Source organism: Bos indicus x Bos taurus, chromosome 14 (assembly GCF_003369695.1).
Source record: "Bos indicus x Bos taurus breed Angus x Brahman F1 hybrid chromosome 14, Bos_hybrid_MaternalHap_v2.0, whole genome shotgun sequence".
NCBI lineage: Eukaryota > Metazoa > Chordata > Mammalia > Artiodactyla > Bovidae > Bos > Bos indicus x Bos taurus.
The window spans coordinates 54,993,933-55,008,373 of NC_040089.1; the positions used below are offsets into that span (position 1 = coordinate 54,993,933).

Consider the following 14,441-nt stretch of genomic DNA (forward strand, 5'->3'; position numbering starts at 1 on the left):
TCTCTTTTAATCACTATATCCAGCTGACCACAAAGCTCAATTATCCAAGTCTTTCAGACTTGTATCCTGTTCCAAAGAGGTAAGACTCCAGCTAGGGTCTCCCCAACAATAAAACAGAACTCTGGTTTGTGTACTGAGACTGAAACTTTAATTATAACATTTGCTGAGACCTGAGAGACCTACATAAAATTTTTACTCTTCTTTCAGTTCCTTTCAGAAGATTTTATTGTGATTTTTCAAAGCCTAACCTAAAAACATGACCATAATAGCCTCTTGGTCTCTATTTTACACACACACACACACTCACTCACTCACAGTCCTATGTTATACTCGGTATTATCTCACATATGATACATATGATACATATATATATATATATATATATATATGCTATATACACACACTATACAATGTATGTATGTCTACATCCTTCTCTTATATAAGATAATCTCATATCTTTAAGAAATATGTTCATATTCAAATCTAATACCACAAACTTTTATATAGATTTATCCTGTATCAGAGAGGGTGAATAGGTTCTACTGAAGGGCTGCTGTGGCACTGTGCTGAGAAATTTGTAAGGTGACCTTTGAGGACATAAGAACTAGAGAACAATAATCCTTTAGTGATGTTGACCTTGGATACCAGAGGTGAAATGTGAACATGGGTCAACTTATTTGCCATCCCTGTCCCTTAAGAATTCCAAACAGGAGCTTCCCTGGTGGCTCAGTGGTAAAGAATCCACCCGCCAATGTAGGAGACACAGGTTGGATCCCTGGTCCAGGAAGATCCCACATGCCTCGGAGCAACTAAGCCCGTGCACCACAGTTGAGCCTGTGCTCTGGTGCCTGGGAGCCACGTGGCACACCACTGAAGCCCATGTGTCCTATGGAGCCCATGCTCCACAACAAGAGAAGAGCAACCACAGCAACCTCAGAGTAACCTGTGCACCACAACTAGAGAGCAGCCTCCACTCACTGCAAGCAGAGGACACCCTGCCCAGCAATAAAGACCCAGCACACCCAAAAACCAATAAGGAAAACTATAAAAAAAGAATTCCAAACATTCATAAATTTGTTAAAATGCAATCTTGCTCAAGCTTGCCACAGGGAAATGAGCAGTGGCTTGCTCTCCCAAGAACTGAGGCAGGTGGAAAAGTTCTTGTTGGGGACAACCTTGGTGGAGAAGATAAGAATGATAACTTACATTTGCAAAGTACTTAATTGATCCCAAAGTAACTTCATGGATATTATCTCACTGAATCTCATGACTTCCTTTACTTTATAGATTTCAAAGCTGAAGTCAGTAGGGCTAAGCAGTGGTTCACTCATGGCCATGTGGAAATTTTGACATATATTAAATGCAGGGAGTTTGACTCCCAGTTTTGATACTTTTAGGGACAAAGGACACCATACTAGGTTATTGGTGGTATCCACTGTTCTGAAGTTAAGCGTGATTAGGTGTAACTACACATTATTTTACTCATTCATGTAATCAACATTCATCAAGTTCCTGCTGTATGCAAGGCATGATCACAGAGATTATGAGAATTTGTTTGAAAAGTTGTTACAAGATGGTTTGGAGAAGCACATTATAGTATAAGGCAAGAACTTATTACAAGTGTTTGTTTAAATAGTCAATGTAATAAACATTTAAATATCACTTCCCATGGGCACTGTTCTAGGTGCCAGAGATACAAATAATAATAAAAAAAATCCCTAATGCTCGAAGGCATTTTTTTCTTCATTTGCTTAATTCCCAGTCATTCTGATACTTTGACTTCCATACACATCACCTGGGCAGTGTGTTACACCTGAGAATTTGAGTTATTTGATTTAGGATGGGCTCCAGAAACCCAAAATTTTAACAAGTCCCAAAATATCTCTGTGGCAGGTGGTACTGCTCCATGAACTTTACTATGAAAAAGGCATTATTAACCCTCTCAAAGAACCATACTGTTGTATACAATGTAGGACCCTGGCTTGCTGGTTTCCAGTCTGCTAGTCTCCAAAAAAATGAATACCTAGGGTGTTCTTCCATTCAGGCCTCTATGATCAGTGCCAGTTTGAAATAGTCTGTACACTGAAAATATGAACTCCATAAACCTTAAAAATTTGGTGATGATGGTCTATATCTATACCTGTGTCTGTTCTAGTATGTATCTATAAACATGTGTGTAAAACCATACGGTACAAATACACAGTGCTTTCACATTTTTCAATACTTCTCGAATAATCTTTAAATATAATGCCTTGATCACACTCTTTACGCTCACATATGCATAATCAACAATCTTAGGAACTGCTCTAATCCTTCACACCTGTATCTTAAAAACTTGTTATTTTCCTACTTATTTTCCCTTTAACAATGACCTTGATAGCCTTATCTTATTGATTTACTTTGCATAAAATTTTTAAAGATCATCATTTTAATTTCATGTGAAATTAAAAGGGTCTTTTGCATGAAACCATGCACTGCTTATAAATACTTACATCTTAGCAGACAACTGTGTGTCGCAGCCATATGATGTAATGCCACAAAGCTGTTAAAATAATTGTGTAGCAGAATAATCAATAATAGATAAAATCACATAATGAGAGGGTAACAGGTAGGAAGGCCAGAGGTCTCCAAGCAGCAGGAGGAAATAAATTGCAAGTGGCAGACATTTTTTTCCCCTTCTCTGTTGACTAAACCCTAGTCAAGGCTATGGTTTTTCCAGTGGTCATGTATAGATGTGAGAGTTGGACTGTGAAGAAAGCTGAATGCCGAAGAATTGATGCTTTTGAATTGTGGTGTTGGAGAAGACTCTTGAGAGTCCCCTGGACTGCAAGGAGATTCAACCAGTCCATTCTGAAGGAGATCAGCCCTGGGATTTCTTTAGAAGGACTGATGCTAAAGCTGAAACTCCAGTACTTTGGCCACCTCATGCGAAGAGTTGACTCATTGGAAAAGACTCTGATGCTGGGAGGGATTGGGAGCAGTAGGAGAAGGGGATGACAGAGGATGAGATGGCTGGATGGCATCACCAACTCGATGGACGTGAGTCTGGGTGAACTCCAGGAGTTGGTGATGGACAAGGAGGCCTGGCGTGCTGCAGTTCATGGGGTCACAAAGAGTTGGACATGACTGTGCGACTGAACTGAACTGAACTGAAAAGTAATAACATTCCATCTCTGGGTTGGAAGATCCCCTGAAGAAGAGAAATGCTATCCACGCCAGTATCTGGCCTGGAGAATTCCAAGGACTATATAAGTTCCTGGGGCCACAAAGAATTGGACACGACTGAGTGACTTTCACTTTCATTTTCAGGTGGTTCTGGTGGTAAAGAACCCGCCTGCCAATGCAGGAGATGTAAGAGATGTGGGTTCGGAAGATCCCCTGGAGAAGGGATAGGCTACCCACTCCAATATTCTTGGGCTTCCCTGGTGGCTCAGACTGTAAAGAATCCTCCTGCAATGAGGGATACTTGGGTTTACTCCCTGGGTTGGGAAGATCCCCTGGAGGGGGCATGGCAACCCACTCCAGTATTCTTGCCTGAAGAATCCCCATGGACAGAGGAGCCTTCTGGGTTACAGTCCATAGGGTCGCAAAAAGTCAGACACGATTAGAAGTGACTTAGCACAGTACACAACAAAAGGAATAACAGTGTGGTCATGAGGACCTTCATATTGAACTGGCAGACATGACTGAAGCCTCAAAATGAGAAGAGATTCCCTATCCCCTTTGACAAGACACTGTTGCTATGGTGATGGTTTGCTGGCCTTTAGCTGAGCATCTTCAAATGGCTTTAATTTGTGGGGACAAGCTAAGACATGTTTGAACCACTCTCCTCACACAGCAACCTGACTAAAGAAAACTCTTTATATTTAAGAACAAATTATCCATTTTTTTACAAAAAAACCCTCCATGACTTTGAATCTGTCTATGTGATGAAAGTGAAAGTGAAGTCGCTCAGTCGTGTCCGACTCTTTATGACCCCATGGACACCAGGCTCCTCTGTCCTTGGGATTTTCTAGGTAAGAGTACTGGAGTGGGTTGCCTTTTCCTTCTCCAGGGAACTTCCCAACCCAGGGATCAAACCCAGGTCTCCCATATTGTAGACAGATGCTTTACTGTCTGAGCCACCAGAGAAGTCGGTCTATGTGATGAAAACTCTCAAATGTTTACCTTCAACCTCTAACCTTCAAACTTCCACTCCATAGCACCATCTAGATGCCTAATTATTATTTAACATTTCATATGACCAAAACAGGAACAAATCATTTCTTCCCATTCTCATCCCAACCATCACAATCACATCTTGACCCATCAAAGAAAATTATACCCCTATTCACTTAGTTATTCAGATCAAAAACCTTGGCATCATCACCACATTGCTTATTTTACCTTCTCTAAAACACTTAGTACCTGAATGATTTGTTTGTTTATACATCTCTTTATCTGACCCCATTGCTGTGCTGTGCTTAGTCACTCAGTACCACTCTTTGGGACTCCATGGACTTAGCCCAGCAGGCGCCTCTGTCCATGGGATTCTCCAGGTGAGAATACTGGAGTGGGTTGCCATGCCCTCCTCCAGGGGATCTTCCCAATTCAGGGAGTGAACCCAGGTCTCCCTCATTGCAGGAGGATTCTTTACAGTCTGAGCCACCAGGGAAGCCCAAAAATACTGAAGTGGGTAGCCTATCCCTTCTTGAGGGATTCTTCCAGACCCAGGAATCGAATCAGGGTTTCCTGCATTGCAGGTGTATTCTTTATCAGCTGAGCTACCCAGAAAGTCCCTGACCCCATTAGAATATCAGATTTTGCACAGTAGAAATGAAAACTATTTTGTTCACTGCTACATTTCTAGCGCCTAAAACAGTGCCTGATATACAGTAGGTACTCAAACAAAAGTTAGTGACTGATCCTGTCTCATCCTATGGTATCAGATTCTTATTTTAGAATTTTCAACAATATTCTCAAGAATGTGATGTGATTGTAGACTACTTAACTTCCTCTGGGCATTTGTTTCTTTATTTATAAGATGAAGGATATTAAATAACCTGCACATTTACATTTATGCTAAAACTTCATAACTGTGATTCAAGCTTACGTGAGTTATAAACTATTCCTCTTCCACTCAGTTCACTATTGATTTCCACTTAGCTCCTTCTTGCTGTCATATATAAGACTATTTGTAGTCATAGTTCTCAAAGCACTTTTGTTTCCAATATTTCCTTTGACACCTCAGACTCCTGGAGCACTATACCTACTACTTACGTTTAACCAGTGAAGAACTACAGGCTCGGAGATGGTATACAAGTTGTTCAAACTCACCATGCATCTCTTCTCATTAAAACAATCTGTTGTGAATAAAAGTTGCTGGCTTGGCTAAGACTTTAAACATTCTATAGTCACACTGTAGACCTAGGAATTATAATAAATAATTTTTCTTCAAATATTTTAAATAAATATGCATCATCATGTATGTGGTTTAAGGGAATCTAACACAGGTTTCCAATCTTCCCAAGGATTTTGATTAGGCTTTCTGCAAGAAAAGACAAAACTACTGGTATGTTTGAGTTGAGTGACAAAAGTTGAACAGATCCACTCCCTGTCTACCTTGCCATAGCATCTAATATTTCTCCTATTTGACTATTTCTTTGAATAAAGGCATTGCCTCCAGAAAGTCCCAGAATAGGAACACAGTATAATCAGAAATACTTGGGTCCAAATCCTCACTTCACCATTTACTAGTTTTGTTATTGTAAACAAGTCACTGTAAACAAGAAAAGAAGAACTTTCTTTTCTTCATCAGTAAGGTGTGACAGCTTAAGGAAAATGTAACAATTATATTAGATGACATAAACTGGTGTCTGGTACATAGGATATACACAGCAAAAGTGAATTCCTCCCCATTCCAGTAACTTAGAGGAGTAACAGCAACCTAACCAAACTTTAAAAATGAGCCTTAAGGAAATGGAAAGAGGAAAAGGAAAAACAAATTAAGTCTGGAATGCGGTACTGAGTAAATGCTGCTCAATGAATAAATAAATTATAATCAAGTTCTAGCTCTGTATATTTAAGGAAGTGAAGAACTGAACTTCAAATATTCTTAGCACAAGACAATTACAGTTTATCTCCATAAAAGAAAAGCTGGCATTTCTTTGCAGTCACTGTAACTGAATTTGTTTTCCTTTAATTCTGGGTTCCTGAAAGGACCGTGTGGCTTCTGTGCATCATTTGAAACCTCCCAACTTGTGACCTGGTTATTTAACTTTATTCTCAAGTCTAGAGAAACCAAACAAGAATTTTCTTTAGTTTCGCACCTGCCCTGATGCCCTCAGTGGTCTCTATTTAAATCTAGAAACTAGGAAGAAAGGAGTAGATGAGGGAGAAAGACTTTTTTTTTTTTTCTTCCAAACCCAAGAACTGAGGAAGCATGACTGACACATCTCAAAGGCTGGAATAGGCCATCTTTTAAAGTCCCTTCCATCTTCACGATTCTATAAACGTCCAGGTTTCTTCTAAAATGATATCTACAAGAGTTTCTATAATTACACTGTATTCTTGCAACATGTCCAGGGAAATGTGAGTTCAGGGATTTGTGCTTTGATGTTCATCTAGAGGTATTTATTGTATTCTTTGGATCCCCAAGGAATGAATCTCCAATCACTTTACCCTGGGGGCCCATCTGCCTCTGCCTCAGAAAGTTATAAGCAGTTCCATGGTAAAGATCTTAGGCTTCTCAGGTGGCTCAGGTGATAAAGCGTCTGCCTACAAGGCGGGAAACCGGAGTTCGATCCCTGGGTCGGGAAGATCCTCTGGAGAAGGAAATGGCAACCCACTCCAGTACTCTTGCCTGCAAAATCCGATGGACGGAGGAGCCTGGTAGGCTACAGTCTGTTGCTGCTGCTAAGTCGCTTCAGTCGTGTCCGACTCTGTGCGACCCCATAGACGGCAGCCCAACAGGCTCCCCCGTCCCTGGGATTCTCCAGGCAAGAACACTGGAGTGGGTTGCCATTTCCTTCTCCAATGCATGAAAGTGAAAAGTCAAAGTGAAGTCGCTCAGTCGTGTCCGACCCTCAGCGACCCCATGGACTGCAGCCTTCCAGGTTCCTCCATCCATGGGATTTTGCAGGCAAGAGTACTGGAGTGTGGTGCCATTGCATTCTCCGAGGCTACAGTCTATGGGTCGCAAAGACTTGGACACGACTGAGCGATTTCCATGGTAAAGATCTTTAGTAAAGCTGAACGTTCTTGATGGGGCTGCATGGGGCTCTTGGAACGTCGGAGGGAAGAGTACCTTCTCACCAGTCGCCAAATTCCACCTTCCCAGGAAAGCAGGTAGTGGGGCTGATGGATTAGTTTTGCATTTGGACCGATCCACGAATTGGAACGGCTTTCTTCCCTGTGCCGACGTTTAAGTTAAAGTGAAGTCGCTCAGTCGGGTCCGACTCTTGGCGACCTCCATGGACTGTAGCCTACCAGGCTCCTCCCTCCATGGGATTCTCCAGGCAAGAGTACTGGAGCGGGTTGCCATTTCCGTCTCCAGACGTTTCCTCCAGCCTTACCTAAAATCAGTGCGAATTTTATCTCTATTGCACTGCTGCCGCTAGGGTATATTATCTCCTTAGAGGTAGAAAGTGATTGACCACGTTTATCTTCGGGGTCAGGAAATTCGGACACTGACACCTTGTTTAGACGAGGCGCCCAAGGTCGAGGAGAGGCTGCAGGTAAGTCTTGGCCCTGAATTTTGGGCAGTGTTTCCTTAGCTGCCTCACACAGGCTGCGGTCGCGAGAGGAAATTTTCCCCGGTAGAGGCCGTCCTCAAGGGCACCTCAGGACCACGCCGCGGGGTTCAGGGGTTTGCATCTCCCCCGCGGGGACCGGGTATTGCTTCACCCGGTGAGTGAAGAGCGCGAGGCGGACTCCAGCCTCAGTGACCCCGGGCATCCGCACGCGCGCGAGAAGGAGGTCGCGCAGCGCACACCTTCCCGCCCTTGGCCCGGCCTCCCTCTGCGGGCGGGAAGCCGCAGCCTCCGCAGTGCGCCGCCCCCACCCCGAGCGGCTTTGGGAAACGAGCCGGCGGCGAAGGCGGCTGGGGGCCTGGGCGACCGAGCCCGAGCCTGCGGGTCGGCCGTCCCCGGAGCAGTAGCCCGCCGCCGCGCCCCGCCTACTGGTCCCCGGCCCGCTGGTCCCCGCCCTTCTCCCCACGCGGTTCGCGGACCGGCGGCTGCAGAGGCCGAGGGGCCGCCACCCGGATCCCAACGCGCGGGCGGCGAAGGCACCACGTGTCCGGCCCGGGCAGGCGCGGGCGGAGCGGGCCGTGCCCGGCTCCCAGAGCCCGAGCGCACACCCGCGGCGGCGCCGGGTCCCATCCGCACCCGACGCCGGCCCAGCCGCGCCCCGGTCTCCCGGGCGCGTGCGGATGCCTCCTCCTGGACGGCGCGATGGGGCCTTTCTGGGAGAGAAAGGGTAAGAATGGGCATCTGTGAGGGCTCTGCGGGCAGTGCCCACCGGCGCCGGAGGGCGACGGATGCTCTGTGGTCCAGTGAGGGCGGAGATGGATGCTCGGGACCCCGGCGCTGCCCCTTCCAGTGGTGGGGGCCGGGCGGGGGTGGTATCCAGTGTTCTCCGGCACCCGCAGAAGAAGGTGGTGGAAAATGGGGACTTTCAGCAGAGGAAGGCAGCGGGGACAGTGTCCCTGTTTGATTGGTTTTTGAGATGATTGAGCTGGACTTGTTGTTGCAACAGGCAAGGCTGACCAGGCCGTCGGTTGGCGCGGGGGGAGGGGGGTCTCCCTTTAGTAATTGTTGGCGGAAGTGGGGCTTGAAAAGGGTGCCTTTTGATAAAGAAGGTTCAGTAAAGAATTGATGGTATCCAGAAAGAAAGCCTCAGGCGATCTCTTCAGTGGCATGGGTGCGTGCAGAGTCCCCGGAGCACACTTGTCAAGTTTCTCCTCCCTTGGGGACTTTTCACCAGATTGTTTGGTGAGGAGGGAGGACATTTTTCATCAGTGTGTTAGAAGGGCTCAGGTGATGAGCTCAAAAACATCCTCATACTGGATGTCATCTTCTTGCTGGGTGAATTTAAAATAGGAGTGAATCGCAGAGAGCTGGAAGGTTGAATTGGTGCATGGGAGGAGAATTTTAAAGCTTTAAGTGGAAAAAGCCACTTGGTGTAAACCGCTTTGTCTTTGGTTCTCCAGTGTTGAGCAAGTAGTGACGTCAGGGAAAGCAGGAAAGTCCACTGCTGGGTTCCTGGAAGGTCCTATGGTTCTGACCCCAGACCCTGGGCAGCAGAAGCAAAGAGCAGCTTCAGGGTCCTGAGTCTTGCTTCTCAGAAAAGAACCAAATTTGAACACCGCAGTTCAAAATTTTCAGCTTTAAGTTTCTGCTGCAGCACTTGGCTGGGCATACATTACAGATGTTTGCTTCTTCTTCTTCAAAAGATGTTTTAGAGGCAAAGGAAGTCAGGTCATCACAGGGCCAAGTTTTCTCCTCTTGTGCTTTTGGGAGAGCAGCAACATTTGACCCCTTGAGAGATGGGGGAAATCATATTTTTTACTTGCTTCAGATTTTACAGCAGCAATGTATTATCATAATGCAACTTTTGGTTTCCTAATTTATGTGACAATGACATTATTTTAATGCAAAATACATTTATAACACACCGTTCAATCCTTGTTGATCTCCACATATTTAAATCAAATTTTATTAACTTGATTTGCATGCAGTAGTCTTTAAAGTGGTATCATAATTGAGTTCAAATAATTATATGAGTACTTAAATGCTGGTGTCCTAAAAAATAGTTCAGATCTTCATTTTTATAGATTAGTTGCTGAGTCTGGCAGAGAGTAAGTAAGTAGTCCAAGAACATGAATTAGTTACTGGCAAACTTAGAACCAGCCATCTCCTAACACCCAGTCCTGTGGTTTTCTCACATTTTAGTTAAAGTGTGTAAGAGATAAGCTTAAAAGAGTAATCTTACAATTGGCCTGATGGGCAGCGCTTAGAGATGGGGGTGAAAGGGTCTGTGACTATAACTAGGTAGCAGGAAGGAAATCTTTGTCATGATGGAAAGGTTATGTATCTTGATTGTCATGATGGTTATATAACCATGGTTATGTATATGTGTGTATGTCTGTGTATGTGTATGTGTGTGTGTGTGTGTGTGTGTGTGTGTATATATGTATATATGAAAGTGAAAGTGTTAGTCACTCAGTCATGTCCGACTCTTTGGGACCCACCAAGCTCCTCTGTCCATGGAATTCTTCAGACAAGAATACTGGAGTCGGTAGCCATTCCCTTCTCTGGGGGAATCTTCCTGACCCAGGGATCAAACCTGGGTCTCCTGCATTGCAAGCAGATTCTTTTTTGTCTGAACCACCAGGGAAGCCTATATATATGACACTTTATCCCATATGTATATAGGATAAAGTGTCATAGAGCTCTGAACACACATTGCATTAACTCAGTCTCCTACTTTTGATATTGTACTGTACTATGTAAGATAGACTCACTGGGGGAAACTGGACAAAAGGTATATAGGAATTCTCTGTACTGTCTTTACAACATCCTATGAATCTATCATTATTTCAAAATAAAAGCATTTTTAAAAAGTCATTTGTAAGTACATCAAATTCCAAAGCATGCTTCTCCATGGGAGAAGGCATTATTTCCAGAATTTCAGTTACTCTGGTGTCCTTGACAATGTTTATTATGTCTAAATACAAATTGTAATTCTCTTAATACTGTCATTTAAATTGACACACTTTTGTTTTTTTTTACTTAAGCCTTCATCTAAGGAGTAATATCCACGTAATATCAGGTTGAGGGGTTATGTTACATGTCCCAAAATATGTAAAAATAGAAATATAACTTTAAAGAGACTTATCCGCCTAAATCACCACCACCCTGGGAACGCTGTGTAATGGCAAGGCTTTGAGAAGTGTTCCAGGGAGTGATGAGGGAGGCAAGCCCAGCTCTGCAGAACAGCTTATGATCAGTGCAGCAGAGGGAGAGAGAACTAGGTCGCCCCACATCCATTTGAGAATGGCTTCTCATTCCTTCTAGAAAAAGACAATTTTCATTAAGCTTTTTAAATTATAAAATATTCCTAAAATAACTTCAAGTCTTTACCAGAGTGGAGCATCTCAGCAAGAATATACCAGTTAGAAGCTATATTTGGTTTTTATTTCTATAATTTATGATAATAATTATTCAAGTTGTCTTCCAGGCTTAATCACCAAGTCATCGGTATGTGGGATTTTTCTGTCTCTCTGTTCAGAGCATATTAACTCATTTTGCTTAAACTCTGTGGCCTTTGGTTTGCTATAGAGGTCTCTTTGAAAACAGCCCATGGATGAGAAAACCTTGGCATACTCAAAGTGAATTTTTAAAAACGGTATGAAAAAAGATAGGTAGTTAAGTGTGGAAGAATCGTAACAGAATTATTAAAATGCATTCCTAAAAAAATGCTTTTAAGGAACTTTAACTCATTGTGCCTCTGCTAATTCTAAAATGAACTTTATGCTAAGTCGCTTCAGTTGTGTCTGACTCCTTCCAACCCCGTGGATTTTAGCCAGCCAGGCCCCTCTGTTCATGGAATTTTCCAGGCAAGAGTACTGATGTGGGTTGCCATGCCCTTCTCCAAAATGAACTTTGGTGATCATAAAACTTCAGTGAGAATGTTCACTCATCAGGAAGGAAAAAAAAAAAGAAAGAAACAGAGCAATTCCTTTTAACAAAAGCATTCTTCAGGGCCATGATTTTTTTAATTTAAATAATCTATCTTCAAACATTAAAATGATCTCTTGCCTTGTTCTCAACTTTGCTTCTCAAGAAACATAGGCATATCTCTTGGACAACTGAAAAATATCTTCCTAAACCTTCCAGCCAACAACTTCCAGATTTGAGAGGAAGGAATATTCTTTGACTCTGACTGAATCAACATAAGGAGAAATAAACTCAGTCATAGCCTAACTCCCCCAGTTATTTCTGACCCTTTGTTTTTTAAATTTTTTAATTACCTACAAAATCAGATGGGATTATTTTGAATACATGGTAATTTTTCAAAATCATTTTTCTTACCCCTCCACCATTATGGCAGAGAAGGCAATGGCACCACTCCAGTACTCTTGCCTGGAAAATCCCATGGACCGAGGAGCCTGGAAGGCTGCAGTCCATGGGGTCGCTAAGAGTCAGACACAACTGAGCGACTTCATTTTCACTTTTCACTTTTCACTTTCATGCACTGGAGAAGGAAATGGCAACCCACTCCAGTGTTCTTGCCTGGAGAATCCCAGGGACGGGGGAGCCTTGTGGGCTGCCGTCTATGGGGTCTCACAGAGTCGGACACGACTGAAGTGACTTAGCAGCAGCAGCAGCCACCATTATGGATAGAAAAGCCAGAAATGGTATCAGAATAGATTCATTCATAGGTCTATACTAGACTTCACCATGCTTGCCACCTCATTTTAGAATTAGTTTGCCACAGCATGGTGGGATTTAAAAACAAAGATGAGGTGTTTTTCCTTCTACATTGATGTTGGAACAGTCACTGCCAGGTGTGTGATGATTTCATCCTCATCTCTAATTTCTTTAGCTTGTGGAAAGTTGATCAAAGATAAGGCAGCATATCTGGCTTATTTGAATACCAAAGTATTCAAAATGTTGATCTATGTGGAGTGTGATCATATCCCAGCCTATACTCGTTGACTATATCATGTCTAATTCAGTACTTTACCCTAGCAGCATGGCAGGTGCATAATAAACATTTTAAAAAGAAAATTTAAAAGAATAATTAAAACTGTTAGCTAACAACACCCATGTGTCACAGTACAATGTGTTTTTCACTGAGAATTTCATGTCCTATGCTGAATGCAGAGCAAAACTTCAGAATGCATTTAGCACACAAAAATACACATTTGTAAAGTGCCCCTATACTTTAATGTCCAAATAGGATAAATGTAGTGTGTAAATTCCATAAGAGCAAAGATTTTTGTTCCTATTGCACTCCCAGCACCTAGAACAGTGCTTGGCAATGGCATGTTTCTAATAAATGTTTTCAAATGAATGAGTAAATGACAGAAGACCTGTATATATACACATAAATGTATTCAGATTTTTGAGAATATATTAACATTAATTTCAAAATTCAGCTCCAGGTTATTTCCCCATATGGTTTTTTGAATTGCCAGATTGTGGTTAAGGTGAATACTTCTAGTGTAAGGGCTGCCCATGCCTTCGTTGGGATTTTCCTTATATTGAGATTAAATTTGAACTCATCTAATTGTAATGTCTGACTGTCACCTAGCCAGAACTCTCAGCAGTGATATGTGAAACCATGTCAGACCCAAGGTCACATGTCCCAAGCTGGCACCCAGTGGGTCAGATTCATTCTACAAATGTATTTTGTTTTGTTTTAAAATCAGGAATGTGTGTGTATGTGTTCAGTCATATCAGACTCTTTGCAATCCCATGGGCTGTAGCCCGCTAGGCTCTTCTGATCATGGAATTTTCCAGGCAAGAATAATGGAGTGAGTTGCCATTTCCTCCTCCAGGGAATCTTCTTGACCCAGGCTCTTTACCACTGAGCCACCTTCAACCCAGGAGGGTATTCATTAATAAAAAGTTGCAGTTAAATTTTTTAAAGTCACAGTGATTCACATAAAAATCCCAGATTTCTGACTTCCCTGGGAAAATAACATCATTTAGAGCTGAGAAGTAGCAGCTGGGGCACAACCTTCTCTATTTGCAGTACCATTCCATTTGATAGTATACTGGGCCATTTGGCTTATTTGTGTTAATCGCCTGGTCTAAGTAAATTTCTGTATTTGCAACATCTGACCATTTCTCAGGTTTACTACTTTTAACCCTATTAGTTAAAAAAAAAAAAAAAAAGACTAGGCTTGCTATGTTATTCTTTGGAAATCAAGCTAATTTCTGAATATTCTTTTCTTTTTCAAGTGCTCAGAAGCCATCTTTTTATTAATTTGTTTCAGAATATTACCTAATATTTTATGTTGGTTTTAGAGACTGTTCCTTCTAATTTGTGAAAATCAAAACTCTGTACTTTATTTCTATATTTTTATCCTCTTGGCATCTCTTTTCATCTCCAGATTCTTCAATGACACTAACAGTGTTATAATCTTGTTTGTAAAAGCTGAGATTATAATTCCCAGTACATAATCTGTCAAATGAACTAAATGCCTTATGAGAAGCTAGTAGTATTAATTTGCTTGAGCTTTAGCATCCTCTTCAAACTTTATTCTATGCTTTTTAGTTTGGAGATCATTTTACTTGACAGAAAAGCTAAAGAGTAGCTATAAACTTCCGTCTTCTTATAGCCATCCATCATCCACCAATATTAAAAGAACTGTAACAAGTAGTGGCTGTACATTTTTATTTCTCTTCTCCCTTCCAACATAATTGAAGTGAATAGTTTTCTCATTCTTA

The 14,441-nt window shown here is 42.4% G+C and overlaps 2 protein-coding genes across 2 annotated transcripts in view; both read left to right on the forward strand.

Annotated features, from left to right (window-relative positions):
* Nucleotides 1–14,441, forward strand: part of LOC113904010 (collagen alpha-1(I) chain-like) — a 48,020-nt gene that overhangs the window by 1,303 nt on the left and 32,276 nt on the right. The window contains exons 2-3 of the mRNA XM_027560649.1: nucleotides 7,656–7,715; nucleotides 7,801–8,457. Of these exons, the coding sequence (XP_027416450.1) occupies nucleotides 7,656–7,715; nucleotides 7,801–8,457 (717 nt within the window). The remainder of the gene's footprint in view (nucleotides 1–7,655; nucleotides 7,716–7,800; nucleotides 8,458–14,441) is intronic.
* SYBU (syntabulin) overlaps nucleotides 7,627–14,441 on the forward strand; it is a 129,362-nt gene continuing 122,547 nt past the window's right edge. The window contains exon 1 of the mRNA XM_027561297.1: nucleotides 7,627–7,715. The gene's annotated coding sequence lies outside the window, so the exon portion shown is untranslated. The remainder of the gene's footprint in view (nucleotides 7,716–14,441) is intronic.